The sequence below is a fragment of the Phaenicophaeus curvirostris genome, chromosome 3 (assembly GCF_032191515.1).
Source record: "Phaenicophaeus curvirostris isolate KB17595 chromosome 3, BPBGC_Pcur_1.0, whole genome shotgun sequence".
NCBI classification, from domain to species: Eukaryota; Metazoa; Chordata; class Aves; order Cuculiformes; family Cuculidae; genus Phaenicophaeus; species Phaenicophaeus curvirostris.
The window spans coordinates 65,698,367-65,717,378 of NC_091394.1; the positions used below are offsets into that span (position 1 = coordinate 65,698,367).

At 36.6% G+C, this 19,012-nt stretch overlaps 1 protein-coding gene across 1 annotated transcript in view; it reads left to right on the forward strand.

Moving 5' to 3' along the window:
- The window catches only part of KCNB2 (potassium voltage-gated channel subfamily B member 2), a 183,220-nt gene extending 178,541 nt beyond the window's left edge, over positions 1 to 4,679 (forward strand). Inside the window, exon 3 of the mRNA XM_069854257.1 lies at positions 1,468 to 4,679. Within this exon, the coding sequence (XP_069710358.1) occupies positions 1,468 to 3,630 (2,163 nt within the window). The 3' untranslated portion in view covers positions 3,631 to 4,679. The remainder of the gene's footprint in view (positions 1 to 1,467) is intronic.
- The last annotated feature ends 14,333 nt before the right edge of the window (positions 4,680 to 19,012 follow it).

Consider the following 19,012-nt stretch of genomic DNA (forward strand, 5'->3'; position numbering starts at 1 on the left):
ATACTCCAAAATATGAAAGGTGCTACCTGTTCTGTACTATTATTAGCTGAAAAAAGGCTAAAGATGGCACGTAAGTATGAGATGGTGCCAAATGAGCAATTTCAGGTAGTGCTTAGAGAGCTGAATTTGTGCTTAGTAACCCATAGCTGAAACAGGCTGACTGCTATTATTCTCAAAGTAAGAGTGAGGTGGCCTTTCTATCCCTGGTGCCGTTATCACCCCTGTGACCAATATCTCCCCATATACTCCTCACCCATGCATTCTTCTTAGCTGCATTTCACACTTCCTAGGTATTACAGCTATTTTGTCAGACTTAGTCTGTCCTTGGAAGTATACCAAACATCACCAAATGGATTTAACAGTACCATTTCTGAGAAATGAGAGCAAATGCTTTTATGAATAAGCTTAAATTGAGCTTTCAAACAGAAAACAATTTATTTTAGTTTTTCTAATAGAACAATTTATTTTAGTATTTCTAACAGAAATCTGAATTTATTTAGGACTTCTAACCAACACAATATATTTTTCTAAGTAAAGTGTTATAATAACTTTTGCATCACTTGAACACTTCACACCACCACAAAGCTGCCTATATTCTTTTGAGTAGAAATAAATAAACTTTGTAGTAAAATCATTAGGTTCTCTGATAGATTGAATTCTTTTCTCATAATATTGGTCCTGTAAATGAGAATTACCTCCTAGCCCAGGTAAAGTGCAAGGATGTGAGGTATGGAGGTGCCTGAACTGCATCAAAATGAATGACAAAGCATTTCAGACCTATCTCCTGAGACAGAAACTGGAACATTATTTCTAGGAAGCATTCATCTACTTGTGCTTTTTAGTCATGATGAGAAACTGGGTTCACCTTGATACTACTGCTTACTTTTTAACGTCTTGCTCTCAACCTAATTCAGGGCTAGTACCTTCAATGCTTGTAGCACCTGAAATTTGTCTAGATATGATAATTCAGCCAGACTAGTCTCCTGAACAATGTGGCTCATAATTTAGGAAGGTATGCACAATCTAGTACTAAATTGACAGTTTACACATGGTATTTCTGTCCCTACTCTGCACTCTGTTATGTTTTATATAATTACCCTTCATGCAGAAAACCAATAATGTTCTGCACATTAGCAGGAACTATTTTTCACTTGGCAGCTTGCAATAGTACATATCACCTCCCATTGTAATTTAAAATTGCTAAGGCCAGTCATGGCTTGCCTTCCAAAATGAATTGGTTTACTGCAGTCAGTAAAACCATCCTGTTCTGACCATGTCTAAGATGATTCTAATGTCTCCTCTCTGCAAAAATCAAAACATTAAAGCAAAATAATGAATGCAGAAGCCAAAACAGCTTCCACTGTTCATTGTTTATTTGACACACACACATTTGAAAGGATTTAAAGCAAGCCCTGACAAATACACTTGTACCAGTCTAACCAAAACATTGTTTATTTTGTTTTACAGATTTTGGCCATTGTGTCCATTCTGTTCATCGTACTGTCCACTATTGCTTTGTCTCTTAACACACTGCCAGAGCTTCAAGAAATAGATGAATTTGGGCAGCCAAATGATAACCCTCAGCTAGCACACGTTGAAGCTGTGTGTATTGCTTGGTTTACCATGGAGTACCTTTTGCGTTTTCTGTCCTCACCAAATAAGTGGAAGTTCTTCAAAGGCCCGTTAAATGTCATTGACTTACTGGCTATCTTGCCATACTATGTCACCATTTTCCTCACAGAGTCCAACAAAAGTGTCCTGCAGTTCCAAAACGTCAGACGTGTGGTTCAGATATTTCGTATTATGAGGATCCTAAGGATTCTTAAGCTTGCCAGACATTCAACAGGCCTTCAGTCTTTAGGTTTTACACTCAGGCGGAGTTACAATGAATTGGGCTTGTTGATATTATTTTTAGCCATGGGAATAATGATATTTTCGAGTCTTGTATTCTTTGCTGAAAAGGATGAAGATGCTACAAAATTTACCAGTATCCCTGCATCATTCTGGTGGGCAACAATCACTATGACTACTGTAGGATACGGTGACATTTATCCAAAGACATTATTAGGTAAAATAGTTGGAGGACTTTGCTGTATCGCTGGAGTGCTGGTCATAGCCCTGCCCATACCAATTATTGTGAACAATTTCTCAGAGTTTTACAAGGAGCAAAAAAGACAGGAGAAGGCAATTAAGAGAAGAGAAGCACTTGAGAGAGCTAAAAGAAATGGCAGCATTGTCTCCATGAACTTGAAAGATGCCTTTGCTCGCAGTATGGAAATGATAGATGTAGCAGTAGATTCAGGTAAGCCGGGAGAAGCAGCTAATCCAAAGGAGACACCTGATGACAACCACCTGTCCCCAAGCCGGTGGAAATGGGCCAGAAGGACAATGTCTGAAACAAGCTCAAACAAGTCTTATGAGAACAAATACCAAGAAGTTAGTCAACAAGATTCTCATGAGCAATTAAACAACGCTGCAGCATCCTCCAGCCCACAGCACCTCAGTGCCCAAAAACTGGAGATGTTGTATAATGAAATTACTAAAACTCACTCTCAGCCTAATCTTAATGCTGGCTACCAAGACCAGTCAGCAAAGCCACCTATGTATGAAGAAGAGATAGAAATGGAAGAAGTTACTGGTCAGAGAGATCCGTTGCCAACTGGACCTACAGATATAATAACAGACATGAGAAGCACATCCAGTATTGACAGTTTTGCCAGTTGTGCGACTGACTTCACGGAAACTGAGAGGTCTCCCCTTTCTCTTTTTCCTGGCTCTCACTTGCAAATGAGATTTCCAGCTGATGCTGTTGGCCTGGAAGACAACCAAAGAGTAAGGAGTTCTCAGTTTATACCGTTCACAAAAGAAAGAATGTTTTCTCCAACTGATGTCACCTTTGACTATAATCCAATTGACAGAGCTGTTATCAGCGACAGCAGTGGATCCCAAACTGTTTTGCATGGTCATTTGCATTTAGACACTGCCACGGAAAGTCCAAAAAGTTCCCTGAAAGGTAGCAACCCATTAAAATCTAGATCACTTAAAGTTAATTTTAAAGACAATAGAGGTGGTGCTCCACAAACTCCACCTAGCACTGCAAGGCCACTGCCAGTAACAGCAGGAGCAGACTTCACACAGGTCACCCCTCAGCATATCAGCACTATTCTCCTAGAAGAAAATTCACCCCAAGGTGAACGACCTTTACTTGGTGCTGATGCATCTGCACTTTGTCAGGGACCTGTTAAAAAATCATCCCCTCTCTTTCCCAAACAAAAGATTTTCACTTTCCCTTCAAAAGAGAGGAGGAGCTTCACTGAAATAGACACTGGAGAAGAAGAAGAATTTATGGAGTTACATGGTATACAACATGAAAAGCAACAGGATATCAAGACAAATTGCTGTGGGGATAAACACAATGATGGCAACCATTTAACAGAGGAGCCACAGGTCAGCTCTTCACCCAAAAGCATGAGCCACAACTGTACTCAAGACATTTACCATGCTGTGGGTGAGGTAAAGAAAGACAGCAACCAAGAAGATCACAGAATGGAAAACCATTTATTTGCCCCAGAAATCCATTCAAGTCCAGGAGAAACTGGTTACTGTCCAACGCGTGAAACTAGCATGTGACTAGTTACAAAAGCAATAAAAATACCTTTTCTTAAAACACAGTTAGTAATGCCTATGAACTAAAACAAGGAAAGCCTCAAAAAAGTGCATAAAATATTATTTTTGCATGGCATGAAGAGTTGTTTAGTTTAAATACTGTTTAATTTAAAAAAAAAAAAGACCGCTTTTTGTAACAAACTGAAAAAAAACAGGAAAAAAATGACTCAAGAACAGTGAATAAAATAAAGAGAGCTCTGTTACGAGCCAGTGTTCTGCAACATCTGACATTTTTGATCCTTTCACTTATGATTGTAGACAGAATTTGATCTCTTTTAACTTTTTTCTTTTCTTGGCTACAATGAATTTTAGAATTTGCACATGAAAGGATGAAATGTCAATGCATGTGTTCATAAAGATGTGAAACAAGGTGCTTTGAGCTTGCAAAATGCATATATTTGTAAATAGTTTGGGGTTGGGGGGAAAGCTACTGTTAACAAGGATTTATGGAAAAAGCATTTCCTGGGACACAGGTACTTCCTTCACAGCGTGCTGCCTGGAGGTTTTGTACAGACTTATGTTGCAAAATTGCAACTTCTACTTAAAGCATCTCACATATCTTGCTTTCTGTTAAAAAGCTCATGAGTATATCTGTTAATTAAGCAGTGCAGTATTTTAGTTTATCTGTGCTGTAAATCATGAAGGGTTTTTTTATTTGCATAACTTTAGTTAATGTATTTGTCAGTTTAATTACTGATCCTGTGTGGAAAAGCAAAGATTTAATGACCAGAACTTGAAGCATTTGATATTTTTATAGAAAACTGCCAACATTTCATAACTGAGAGAAAAAAACACAAACTTCCATTTTAAGATAAAAAAACCATAGAGTTATTTCTGTGGCAATAAATAGTGCCAAATGGCTATATAGACATATCCCAAAGTTCTCAATCTCTTAGAATATTTCTTTTAACTTGGTATTAAAAATTACATTACACATGTTATTTTTTTCTTTTGATTTAACAATATTTGCTTTTACATGATCTTTGAGCTCTCTTTCCCTTTTCTTTACTTGCAATGCCCATACTTCAATAATGGCAATGTTGTTGAAGCTGTTATGTTGTAAGGACATAAGAGACAAGCTTTGTAGGAGAAAGTAGTACCTTTCATTATCACAAATCATAGCTGGAAAAAACGGGCTTCAAGTACATGTGACTTGTCCTAGGTCTTCCATGCCCCAAAGCTTGTCTGTGTTTTTCAGTTCAATCATTTGGACTGACAGAAGGTATCACCTGATTTACCAACTTTGCCTGAGCCTACATGCCCATGGCTGTTACAAAAGCAGAGTATAGGCTTTCCCCTATACTTAAATAAAGGGAAATGTAAATCCTGCCAAAGCAGCTTTTGTTTCAGATATTCTCCAGCTTTGTAAAAGAAAGATGCTGAACCAAAGCCTTCATTACAAAGTACCTATTCAACCACTGCCTGAGAAAGCTATGAAGTTTTTCCAGTACCAATAGCTTCCCATGTTATAATATAAAAAGTCCAGAGATCACTTTAATTCCCTGTATCATTAAAAGTTTACTCAGTTAATTAACCCTAATCATAAGCAAAGGTATGCTGCTGCACAGGCATGTCCTACAAAATATTCTTTTGGGGTAGTTTTTAGGAAAACAGAATAGAGGTATTTTTTTGTTGTTCTTTGATTTTCTGCTGAAATTGGATACTCCATTACAACAGTTTTGTAAGAGCAGTAGTGCAGCCTTGCAGCTAATAGCCAGAGGGTCCAGCAGTTAGAAGTCTGAAGAGGTGTTTAGAAATTCTAGCATCAGTTTCCCACTCCTCCACAGGCTTGTGGCAGAGATTGGGCCTCTCACCTATGCACAGAAGGGAGCGAATTCTTCTTCCTAGTGAGCACTGTAACAGCAGGCATTGCAAGAATGCTGAGACAGCAAGAATGGCAGCCTTAAAAGCACTTAAGACCAACCAACTTGTGATTTGTAACAGCCAGCTTCTACTTCCTGTGGTGGGCCTAGGTTAATTTTTACTGAAGTGTCATTTTCTGTCACTTAAAAGAGTAAAAGTTAGACACCTATTGCATTTAATGCAAAAGATCAGTCATTTTAGTTGCAGCATTACCCTCTTCTTGAAATGGCTGGGCTGATGCCACAGACCTCACTCAAGCTTGGACCAAGGAAAAGAGGCGAGTTCGAAACTCCCCAGAATAGAGATGTGGTGGCTGGGTGAAACAATGAGCACAGGGCAATCCTTTTGTTAGAAAACAAAATGGAGAAAAAAAAAAGGTCTATATTTCCAGAAGTTTTTTGATTTCCGTAAGAAAATAACACTGAGGTTTCTCTTCAGTCATTTGAAAAACTTAGAATAGAATGTTATTTTTTCTGAACAATGTCTGGTCATTAATTCTCAAAATAAAATTTTTAAAATTTTTTTGTCCTTACTTGCGGTTCAATGCAACTTGTTGCTGCATTGTGTTATCAATTTCTATGGCATTCTGCTTAACATTTTTCAATTATGATGTGTCTGACTGTTTCAAAACTTAGCTCAAATATTTTATAGTCACTAATCTTCTATATTTTTTTTTTCTTCCTAGATATTTTCAGTGACTAAAATGCCAGTCAATTTTTATATGCCTAAAGTGTTGGTCTGTATTTTCTATGTGCAGTTTTATGAAATCACGTGGGCCTGTTCGATCTGCCTTTACATCCTAGTGAATTAATGAAGACCAAATTAAGTCCAAATGGGATCTGATCCCATGCTCTGGATCCACAGAAAACTCCCATTCCAGATAATGATGTTGTTCTGGCAAGACTGAGGTCTGTGTTGTGTTCCTTCTCTGTTTTTTCTCCCAGGTGACCCTTACGATTTGGAAAAGATCCCTCAGGTCTGTGCCACTTGGTGGAAAGGGAGGAGTCCAGCCATAGGGAACGTGTTGCAGGAGAAATGATTCATTCCTTAAGCTCACCTGAGCTAAACTTTCTGCAAACCTGATTCTGCACTATTAAAATCACTAAAAATTCAATAGTGGTGAAAACAAAGACTCAGTCCTTGTGCAGATGAATTTCCTCTGAAACCAATAGGAGTCTGATGGAAAAAGGGACTGACTGAAACATAAATGAGGATGGCAAGAGTCTCTCTCTCTTGATTAGCATCAACAGGAGTTTTAACTATATAAATTATGAGAAGACCGAGCCCTTATTGACTGCCATATTTTAAATGTTTTCAGAGAAGCACATTTATTTTGAAATTGTACAAGCAAAGAAATGCAATTCTCCTTATTAATAGATGTTGTATTTTTTGGAAAGGATCAAGCTTTAGAAGTGCTTTTGGTATAATTTCATTATATATTTTTGACTATGCTGAATATTATTTCCAGAAGCACAGGTTTAGACAGTTGGTTTTTCTAGTCTTGACTGCATACACGGGATCCACTCCTGAATACCTAGCTCATGTATAGTATCTGATCAGAACATTTACTTGAGCAGCTGCAGGACTGGACCTCGCTTTCATTCCAGTACGGCAGGTGTAAGAAGTGCAGTCCAGGATCACTTCATTCATCATGAATTGCCATGTAGCAAATTATGCAAAATGACCTGAGTATATTTTTCTGGTTTTCTAAAACTTTGAAGCCATTTCAGACTTAGTACCCATTTACCACACTAAGGGGAGGGCTTGGTTTGAGTTCTGGAGTCAGTCTCCAGTGCTTCTGGAATTTAAAAACTACTTAAGGAATCTTAAGATGAAGTTACTCCCCTGTGCACCTGAAAGGAGTCTGACTCTTTGTATTGCTGGAAAATGAAGATTGTTCAGGGACATAGCTTTGCAATCAGTCTATTTTTTATATTTTATACTAACTGCAGAATCCTGAATTAATATTTTAATTCCTTTTCAATGACGAAACCAAATGTACACATATAAAAGATGTTCACAGAATGATCAGAAACTTTTTTGAGAAAATAGCCACATTAATCCAAATCTTGGGTGGGGGGAATAATATATCGCACAAACTGCAAAGGAAGTTCATACAGGAAAGCTGTTTACAGGGGAAGCATATAACGCAAAGAATGTAACATGGTGTAGGAAGTTATTGCACTACAGAATTTATACAAAAAATCACTTTTTTAAAATAAAAACACAAAAGGCCTTTTAATGCTTCATTGTATAGAACATAGGAGCCTCTGTGCTCATGCAGCAATCAAATGCAGTGTCCTCACTTCAAAATTGGTCTCAAAATTCAAATGTTAGTGATGTTAGAGAGGTGATATCTGATCTAACACTAGAGCAACTGACTTGGAGAGCTTTTTAGCACAATCTTATGTAACCGAAACTGCACCAAAAAACTGTAATTTTGCCTACAGCATTCATAAATCAAAACAACAGGTTTCCTAACAGGTAGCACCGGGCAACGCATTTTTATTCCTTGAAAAAAACAGTTTTTTAAAAAGTAGGTCTCTCCCTGTACATGCAGACTGAGCTTCTGTTTCCTTAGATCTATTTTAAACAAGATTTACCTTCACATTATTTATATTTATTCCTCCAATCTCATCTGTAAACCACAGTCCAGTACAAAAAACAGTTGTCTTTTTCAACCCCTATCACAAATACAGTCATCCAGGGACTGCCTGACTGGGTTTTTTTCATTCATATAATTTTTTATTCATTCATATATTTTTTGATTCATTTGGACAGAAAATAAAGTTTAACATTTTGATCATACAAAAATATTTTAAAAGCAAAAAAATGCAAGAAACACCTTTTTTTCAAAGTAGCCAGAACAGATTGAGCAAGAAATGCAAATACAGCAAAGGCAGAAGAAAGGCAGAAAACTGTAAGTAAACAAGGCATGCTTTAATATACTATATAAACAAGAGATATAGTAAAATATATATAAAATTATCCTTGTTCACGCTTAATGAGGTAAAAATGCAAGTAGCAAAAGATTTCATTCCAGTCCTACTCCATCTTAATTTTTAGTCTAGAACCAATAGCCTAGAACCAACTAGTCTCCACTGAGGTTTCCAGTGATGCTATTACCTACTTTCCTGCTACAAGAACGTCTGATCTGTAATAATTTTTCCCAAGACTTTCCTGAAAAAGATAGTGTGTTCCTATCTTTATTGATCTTTGGATCTCTTCCCACTGCCCTCCAAACACCAACCTTTTCTTCTTCTTGGGAACACTTAGAAGACAACCCGCCAAACAAGATGATAGGTGTGTCTCATTTATCAGAAAAGCATTTTGGTAGTCTGGTTGGTGCCAACGGCCAGATAGACTCTGTTGCATTTGAACCAAGGAGCACAAAGTGTCATTTCTCTCTGCTATTGTTGCAGCCATACAATCTCACAGCATCACATGTTTTCTAGTTTTCAAACGCTCCGACTCTCCCAGTATCCCCCTCAACCTGAAAGATGTTTCAGTGCATTTGTTCAGTGCTTTTGCAAGAGCTTTTGTAAAAGCAGTTGACTGCTAAATGCTATTAAAAAAAACCATCAGCATAAGTGTGAACATTTGTTTCTTGTCCAATACATTTTTATTACTAAGAGGTACTCAGTTTAAACTCCAGCTGAAATGCTTTCATATTGTAAAACAGATCAGGTGTTCTGGGAGCCAAATCCTTCACAGCTACTGTACTGGTCTCCTAAACGAAGAAACTGGTAGGCAGACACAAAATTGTTCACATCGTGTAAAGGTTTCTTGTTCAGTAATCATACATGGTGTGATCACACTTGTCTTTGTATTTGTTCTGCTGCAGGTTTTAATAACATTGTTTGGAAATGTTGTGTTATGATATTTAAGTTGTATTACCCTTTAGTGCAATGGAAATTTCTTCCAAAACAGCAGTGATACCCTATAGTCCTATATTATTACTGATTGCTATTAATTTATTTTTTATGACACCTAACAAAGAACCAGATGGATCCCATTGTAGAACAAGGAAGTAGCATACAAATATTATTGCTTATTTTAAAGAGCAAAAAACATTATATTAGTTAGTATTTATTTCAACCAAACAGAACAGTAGTATCTCATTACCTTAGACATTGACTGTAATCCTTAATGTAAACCCTGAATCTAAGAGCACTCTGGGTAATTAATTTCATTAGGTTATTTTTTTACCTCAGATAAAGTATTTAAATATATACTTACCATGAGCAGGAATAATGTACACTTATAAATCTGGAAGTCTATGGCTATGTTTACACTGGCATCTTGATGGAAATTGGGAGAGCTCTCTTGATGTCGATCTCTCAGCTATCCCTGCTTCTTATGCTTTGGTTCACAACAGAGAGCAATCTTGGACCTTGAAAACTGGATTACTTTTAGGTGAAGCTGAACCAGAAAAACTTATTCCATAAGGGCACCTCCTGTGCTGCAACCAGTACAAAACACTCAGGCCTTAGTATCAGACTAGAGCTAGTCCAAAATTATAGTACTCCTGACAGACATAAAGTAAAATGTCAGCAGAAACTGTTTTCCTCAACAAATCTGCTTCTATTGTGTTGTACTGCTTGCTAATGTAGACACAGACTATTTCCATCATGGTTTATTAGCTCCAGTCCATGTAGTCTTGGCTAAATCCCTTACTCAAGGAAATTTTGCCATTGCCACCAGTGGTATTTCATAAAAAGAGCCAAAGATTAAATTGTCCCCAGCGCATTCTCCAACTTAACCCAGGTGGAACAATAAAACAGTAAATTCTTGATAAGCCCTGGATAGTTGTGGTTTGCAGTTCAGACCACACTCTTAAATATCACATGTTTCTACAGTCAGTTTACTCTGAAGCTGGTGTTACATTTGATTAAGACAGTGCAGACAGCCCTACACTGACCCTTACTTCAAAATCATTAAATCAGTGGAAGCTTTTAATTTACTGCAAGCAGCCCTGTATCACTTAACAGTAAATCTTAATTTATACTGGTATGAATAAAAGCACATAGCTGTGCAATGGTCAGGCATTGACAGAGCATCAGAGGCCCAGCTTCAATATTTTGTGTCAATCTGCCAATTGGATCATCAGTTGAAATTTATTTAAATTGCAGGTCTAGTAGGGTTTTGATCATGTGCTTAGTTGCTCTGATGTCTATGACGTATCTTGTAAAATGTAATGCAAGGAATAAAAAGCCTATTCATTTTCTTACTTTATTTAATGATTTCAAGGTGAAAGTCTTATACTGATATTTTTGCTCTACATTTTGCTCAGATAGCATCTCTCAGTGGAGGTTCAGAATACAAAACATTTATGCCTGTTCTTGAAGTCCTTAAGCAGAAGGGCAACAGAATTCTGCCTGTATAAAACCGAAGGATGGAGCAATATATTATAGCTTTAGGCAAAAGGAACAGTTTCTAACACATATTACAAAATTCAGAAAAGAAAAAAACACTGTTGGGGACAATCATGGGTACTTCTGCTAGGATGCAGAGTTCTGGATTTATACCTCTTAATTTTCAAAGAGTTACGCAGAGTTTTATGTATATAGCTTTCAAGAGTCAAAGGAGCCACGCTGATAAGCTGAAAAATGGAGGGATTAGTGTAAAAAGAACCTGATAGTCGAATACATAGCCTATTGCTTTAAGATCACTGTAAATATCAACTAAAAATATGTACTAATTCATGTTTATAAGTTATCACTGTGTTAGTTTCATAGGTACAGTAGCATGACTATTATTAGTTCTACTGAGTTTAATGAACTTTACTTTGTATTCCTCGGTGAATGCTCTGAATGCTGCAAACAAAAAAAGCACAACAATATTTTTTTCAAGTTCTCTTGACGCAATAGCAGTGTCTTCACTATTGTTCAATTTTACAGAATTAGCAACATTTCATCATAAAATGCTATATTAACAACGTATCTTTCTTTAAAAGAACTGTCACTAGGAGATAAAAGCATATGTGATAAGTCTTGTCTAATATCATTCATCTGCCTTTACAAAATGCCCCAGTCATTCTGTGGGAGAATATACTGCTTTTGCTTCATGTGTTGTTTGTATTTGGGGGTGGGGCAGGGGAATAATAGGGCATTTTGCAATGGTAACTGCATCAAACATACTTTTTTCATTATTATTGTATTTGTTCGAAACATTTTGGCTTAATTTCTTTTTGTAGGTAAGACTGTTTGACAATAGCTTTATTTTCTCAGCTAACCATCTGATTCCATTAGACTAATAACTTCTCACATTTAGTGGTATTCGTATCAATGTCTCCATATCAGCTGCATTTTAACTTCATAAAAAAGGAAACGTGATTATTATTTTTGTCATACTAGATTTTGCTGATCAACTAAATATTTCTGCACCAATCTACATATTAATATGCATGTTGTAGTCTGTACAATTGTTCAACATCAAAATATCTGTTTAATTTATGTCAAATGTCTGTAAAATAAATGCATTGTTCTCCATTTCAGTCTAATAAGCAGGATAGTAAATAAATGTGTAAACGAATCATCTGTGTCTCATTTCAGTTCTCTGCATGAAACCACTTTACATTGAACATTGCATATATACCAAAACCAATAATCCATAGTGTCTTTAGATTTCGTGACTTGACAGTATTATACAGGGACCTCTGGCAGACAGTGTATACAGAAATAAAACATTTGGCCATGCAAATAAAGTCAGAATGCATTATGTTAAAAAAAATCTAAATACAATGCTTCTAAGCCTTTTTTTTCCTCTCTCTGTTCAGCATTACTGCTAATTACTACTCACACTGTAGATAAAGGAACTCAAATGACTTTACAAGAGTGAGTAAACATTGTTGCCTACAGGACAGAAAGCCAGAAGCATGAAAACATTTAGCAGTCTTTTTTGGATGGTCAAGCCTAGATACCTCAGCCTAATATTCAGATGCAGTGGATAAAGCAATGTTTTGTTCAAGTTACTAGTAAGGAACAATCTAGCTTGGAACCTAGCACCTTTTTTGTTCCATTTTCCTGTTTTACCTCAAACATATTCCCAACCTCCTCTTTCCTTAAAAACAAATACCAGATCCTTCTTCTTGCTTCTCCCAGTCTCTTCTGCTTGACATTGATATGAATAATTGCATTTGAAATAAAGGATTTTGATATTTATATATTATCGAATAACCAAGTCTGCAGCCCACACATCTATCCTTAGTATCCAAAAGTTATCTCAAAACTGCAGTCCTAGGTGCACGTTCCAGCTGCCTCAATGTTTCCACCCTGCTGCAGGTCCTCTGAGCCTCAAAATTTTGACTGCACAGAAAGGAGACAAAGCCACACAGCGGAAACAGAGTGGGAACATTTTCCAATTATCGCCAAGCCTGGACAGTCAAGGGACAAGGATACACCACCGTAGTTCAGGCATAGCTAAAAACCTCTTTGATCATGCCATGAGATTAGGTCTTTCTGTTCTAGCTATTTCATCTTCTCCAGTCTTCTCCTCCCCCTCTATTCCTGTGGAGCATATTTAAAAAAATACCTAGCACCCCGACATCTCATCCCAACTCCATAGCAGCCTAAGAAAGGAATGGAATTGATGCTAGCAAGAAAATAAAATACAGAAAATCTCCACTATTTTATTGGTGTAATCTGACCTGCAGCTGAACATGAATGCATATGGAAAGCAGGCAGACTATCTTCTGCAAAGCTGAAAATGTGATATGTGGTTGGGATTATTCTTGGCAGACCAGGAATTGTGCAGGTCACAAGGATTATACTGACAAAAACACTGAGATGCCAATAGGTTAGCATAAAAGTACCCCTCTCTAATGTATTCAGAGAAAAACCTCAAGCATTTCTAATATAAATATTAGGAAATAAAACAGCCTAAATAGTCAGGATATCATTATGCTAAACCTCATGTTACTGTGTAGGAATAAATTGTGTTTCTGCTGACTCTCTAAGTGCAAATTCTCATTGAGCGTAGAAAAAAATCAAAAGTTGAGTAAAATTTGTGCAGACCATTTTTTTTGTCTCTAGAAACCCATGTCCATTCTTCTATCTTAAAGACAGTTAATTGTAGTGGTTTGGGTGTTTTTTAAAGGTTTCAGAGTACATCACAGACCAGAGGCCTCAACTGCCTGCATAAGCAAGTGGTGAAAATGTCTACAAAAAAATTCATTACTTATCTATAATGAATTACCTGACTGACAGCCCTGGTCTTACGAAAAAAGTCTTCATACTTACCTCTCTAAACTGTGGCTTTCTTAAAATGGAATACCAACTTTTAATGGATATATTCAAGACCAGTCGTTAATAGAGGTGACTCATTTTTAGACTGTCAGCCAATAAAATTTCTCCCAGTAAAATAACTGAAATTACCTTTTAAAGAGCACTTCTAGTACTTACCTGTTTTCATCCAAGCACTGAAATACCAGCAGACTTAATCTATGGGCATGACAGAATACACAACCGAAATTACCTTCATAAACAGGCACTGAATTTTCAAACTAGTTTCGTGCCAGTAAACAGCCACCTTTAAATATTTCAGCACTACTTTCCCCTCAGTTGTACGTTGAAATGATTCCAGAATTACAAAATGTAAAGTTAATTTCTCTTCATCAGTTCATGATGAAAACACTAATCAAAATCATAGCTGCATCTTGCAAAAAAACACAGTTGTTTTCACTCATATTTTTGTTCTCTACTAGAACAAAAAATGAGAACTTTGATATTGTCACTGAAAGCCCACAAATCAGGTGTCAAAGGCTATCCTTGATTACTACCTTTCCTTCAAGGTCTTATCTGGGTGCTGGCTGGTGTTGGAAGGGTCTGAGCCTAGCCCTGTGTCCTCGTGGATTACCTAAGGGTCCATGGCCCTCATCAGAAATTTGTAGCATGCTCCCTCAATCAGAGGGAAGCACAGCCTGTCCTCCAGCACAGACGTGGCCATTTTGGCATTTTCCAGTGCTTGCTTTTAAAACCAGACTCAATTCTACTCAAAGAGTAGAAATTACCCCCAAAGCTATCATCTATGGAAAACTAACTTCATACAAGAAGCCCTTATCAACCCAAAATCCAATCATAATGACTCAATATCTATGAAAACTACAGCTATCTTATCCACCCCAGGGCTTCTGATAATTTGTAAATAAAATCCTAATATTGAACAAAGCACTATGAGCAAATGAAGACTGAGAACCTGCTTTAATGGAAGTTTTGAGTACCTAAATGATTCAAAGTTGAACATTACATTTACAAATCTCTTTCTTTTCAGCTGCACAAACAAGAAGGCTACATAATCCTCATGAAAATATAAAACAATTGCATTATTGTCTCATGGTAACCAATTTATCAGCCAATTTTCACTGTTTAGAAACCCAAAGTTAGTGATGCGTGACAGTGAAAAAGAGACACTATTAATCAGATGATGAGGAAAACCTGTCTGCAGTTTTGTTAGCCGACAACATCAGACAGCCCAGAGGGAACAAGATTTTACTCATAGCTGTTAACTTGGCTTAAAAGTACACACTGACTTTGTCTTAATGAGGATTTTATCTGGCATTAGTTGCTACAGGTGAACTAATATCTAGTTAAATGCACGTTTTCTTCCTAATGAAGACATGACCACAAAAAGCAAGCCCAGAAAGACAAAAATATTTATCACCAATGTGCCTTCAAATGCATTAATCTGTAGCTCAAAAAGCGTTTAATCATGTTGAATTACTATAGCTGTAAAATACATCTTATTTTCAGGAAGTAAAGACAAACTAAACATAACGCGAAAAGGAATAAACTTTAAAGTTGTAATAGATAAGCATGATTTGCTTTATTTCTCAATCTTCGTCCTCCTTGTTTTCTACGGAATCATCCTTTCTACACTGGAAATCAGCAAAGCAACAATTTATTGCTAATCTCTATTAAATTACCATTCAGGTATTCCTACTGCAAAAAAAAAAAAAAATCAGGTTTAGTTATGTTATCACTCGCTGTCATTTAAAATACTAATGAAACTATTGTTTTGCTTCACAAAAAAAACCTATTTTTACGATTTGCTCTCTTATGGTACAGTTTTCAAATGGCATTTGCAGTTATTCTTCATAATCTCTTCCCATGTTGATTTGATTTTATTAGATGGCAAGAGATGAGCTGTTGACTGTGAGGTATCAGTACAGTATCCATACCCATGCTGCTAAAGTTAAAGAAGCTTCTTAAGAGATTATTACAACTCAGTGCATTCATTAGGGAAAAGAGTTCAAAGTGAACTTTACTCTGATTAGAGTCTGCATAATCCACAGTGAAAAGAGCCATTATGAATGCCTCTACTGCAGGAAAAGTTTCAACCTTATTAAACACTAAAGCATCCAACCACAAAACATGGATACATGAAGAAGTAGAATTCATTAGCTCAGATGCTCAAGGAACTGCCTGTATTTACTACCTTTTCCATTTTAATCTTTTACTGTTGTTGGTTTAATGATTTGATTAAAATATATAAAGACGCAGGCATAATTATACCACTCTTAGAAAGGAAATGCGTCTTCAGTTCTCCAGTCCCTCACCAGGATGCTACATGATAGAAACACCTTATATTTGTGACTCAACTTCCAGTGGCAAATCTGATGACCATGGGAGCGAGTGATTCCACATACATACACATACAAACACCCATAAACGCACAGAGAGCATATACAGAACCTGGCACTGTCTTAGCACAGTAGTCTGCAAACCAAGCTCTAATTTTTCTGTAAATAGTTAAAAACCAAATTGAAAGTTACCATATTCCTTGGGAAGGACAAAATAAGATGCCTAGTAATGAAAAGACATAAAGACCTTATTGTTTATTAAAAAAAACCCCAATTCTATGGTGTTAAATAGTAACAGAAGAGAGCAGCTACTGTTTTTCATGTCTGAGCCCTCATTCTCAGCACAAAAATAAACAAAGAAAAAACAAATTAGAAGAGGCATCACTGCATAAAGATGCAGCTACCTCTGCTTTCTGTGAGAAGTTTCACGTGAATATTTCTTCACCGTTAACAATGAAAGTGATTTTGGGATAATCAGCATATCTTGTTCTCCTTGGAATTGCTATTCATGACTTCTACAGAATTAAATCACAGTGACTGTCAGCAATGCTTCTGGAGCTCTGAATGAATAAAATTGTAATTCTGGGAGCATATTCATGTTACAAATTAATTTGGCATTCATTGTGATATCTTTGATCAGGACAAACTACTTTGTTACCATGCACATGTTCAGAGATATTGCCTGTCACCAAAGCTATTGTGACACAGACGGTTAGGAATCTAACAAAGTCTACCAACCTCCCACTTTTAAACACCAGTAAGTGATTCCCCTTTCATTTGAAAGTTTCAGTTTATAACAGCACCAGATTCAGTTTCACCCGCTCAACAGAATCTCAGATTTTCTGGTTTCCTGATACTAACTATAACATCTTCTCTGTCACTTTTACAGACATACAGGTAAAAGTGACTTTTTAATATTTTCACAATATTTAAAGTTGTTGCAAGTCAATTCTCTTTCTTCCAGTCTGCTAAACATGTACAGTGTTCAGATAATCAGTAGAGGCAGGGAATCATATTTCCCAGACCTTATTTTCACACTGGGAATGGCTTCAAAGCTGTTAGCTCCTAGTACCTGGCACATTAAGCAAAACAAATAAACACATAAATAAATTATTACTTCTAAACAATCAAAGGTTCTGAGAAGTCTCTAACAAGCATTTGATGGAAATGTAGTTACCTAAGCTTCAACTGTGTATTTCAGGGATAATTCCACAGAAAATTGTGCCAAATGTCAGTCATTACTCAGTATACCAGGGACACCAGTGTCTGGCCAGTAATTCATACAATCATAGAATGCTTTGAGTTGGAAGGGACCTTTAGGGAGTCATTTTGCATCTTTATCAGGCAATCTTCATTTAGATAAAATGTAATCCATAAAGATAATTTAATATCATTAAAGCATGTAAACAGCATGGATTTGTTTAACTGATTTAAATGCCTTGATATTAGCCAAGGAGAGTTCCACATAACTTAATCAGGAGTTTGGTATATGGGCTATAAGAGCATGTCCCTGGTTAAAAAAAGAGACAGCTATTAAAGTTAAAACATGACAAGTATTTGCTTCTGGTAGAAAGATATGCTATGGTCAGTGCTATACATCATGCCAAGTTATCACTCTTCTTGCTAAGAGGACTCTCACACTGTGGTAAAACATTGGTTTGACACTCAGTGATAAAAATGTGCCAACAGACATAGACGCTAATGTAGTCAGCTACATGGTCTTTATTTCAGTCTCTAACGTATCTCTTCAGCTGGGGCAGTATAAAACACCTATCAATTACTTTTCTGTGTTTCAATTACTCTCAGCAAAGGGGAGGAGACCAGGAGGACCTGCTGAGTTCATTATACTGAATGCTATAATACGTTTGTCTCTAAAACTGCATTACATTAACTGAGAATAATGCAACCTTTATTCTGTCATACATATATTAGCTCAATGAGCTATTAAAATGTCTAGTATTTAAAGCATACAATGAGGAGATCTGCAGTTTAAGTCTCAGAAATCATCCAAATGTCTTACAAATGCCAATAGCCCTCTCAACAAAAGAAAACTAGTCTTCCATTTATTTTTAAATTACGTTCATTCTGTTTCATAAAATGCATTTATTTAGAAAGAAAGGAGGAGAAATCTGTAATATTGAATCAAATAATCTAAGTTAGGAAAGGCAAGCTGGGAGTATATATGTTGGATAATACCCTGCTCCTGATCGGGTCCCAGGAAATTCAACTTATTTTTTCTTACATTTTCTTTAGTTATCAGAAACATCTTCCTTTCCCACTGATCAGAGTTGCGTAAGGAATCTGTCCCCTCAGAAACAACAGTATCCATCCACAAAGGGGCCATGTGCTTTTTCAGTGACCTCCAGACCTTCCAAACAGGCTGTTGTACAGAAACATGGGGTTTAGATGCCACCATTGGAATTCCACAGCACTCATGTGGACTGTGCCTGCAGAAAAGTGAATCACTTGCTCAGCCATGCGACTTTTGCCTGTAAAGCCCAAACCATTTCAAACCAGAGCTGATGCTTACCCAGAGAATCAAGGAAATACAGAACGTTGTTGCAGGGCTATAACTAATTTCTGTTGCCGACCAACATCACCCATCATGTTTTTTTTCCCCTCTCAGAAACATACTGCATCTAATTCCTACTGTATGATTGGCTCAAGACAACACTCATAAATCTGTGAAATGTTACTGTGAAATTATGCTTACGTAATCTTGGAATACTTATAAATAAAACCCTTCATCAAAAGGAAAGTTACTGTCAGTAATTTGTAGACAGATGTGATTTTCCAAGTTCTGTTATTTTTTACAGTATTCTATGAGAATTCTGGTCTGATCCTTTCTTTCTATACAGTATGAACAATCTCAGTAATATTCTTGTAGTAGAACTTTTGAGTCTC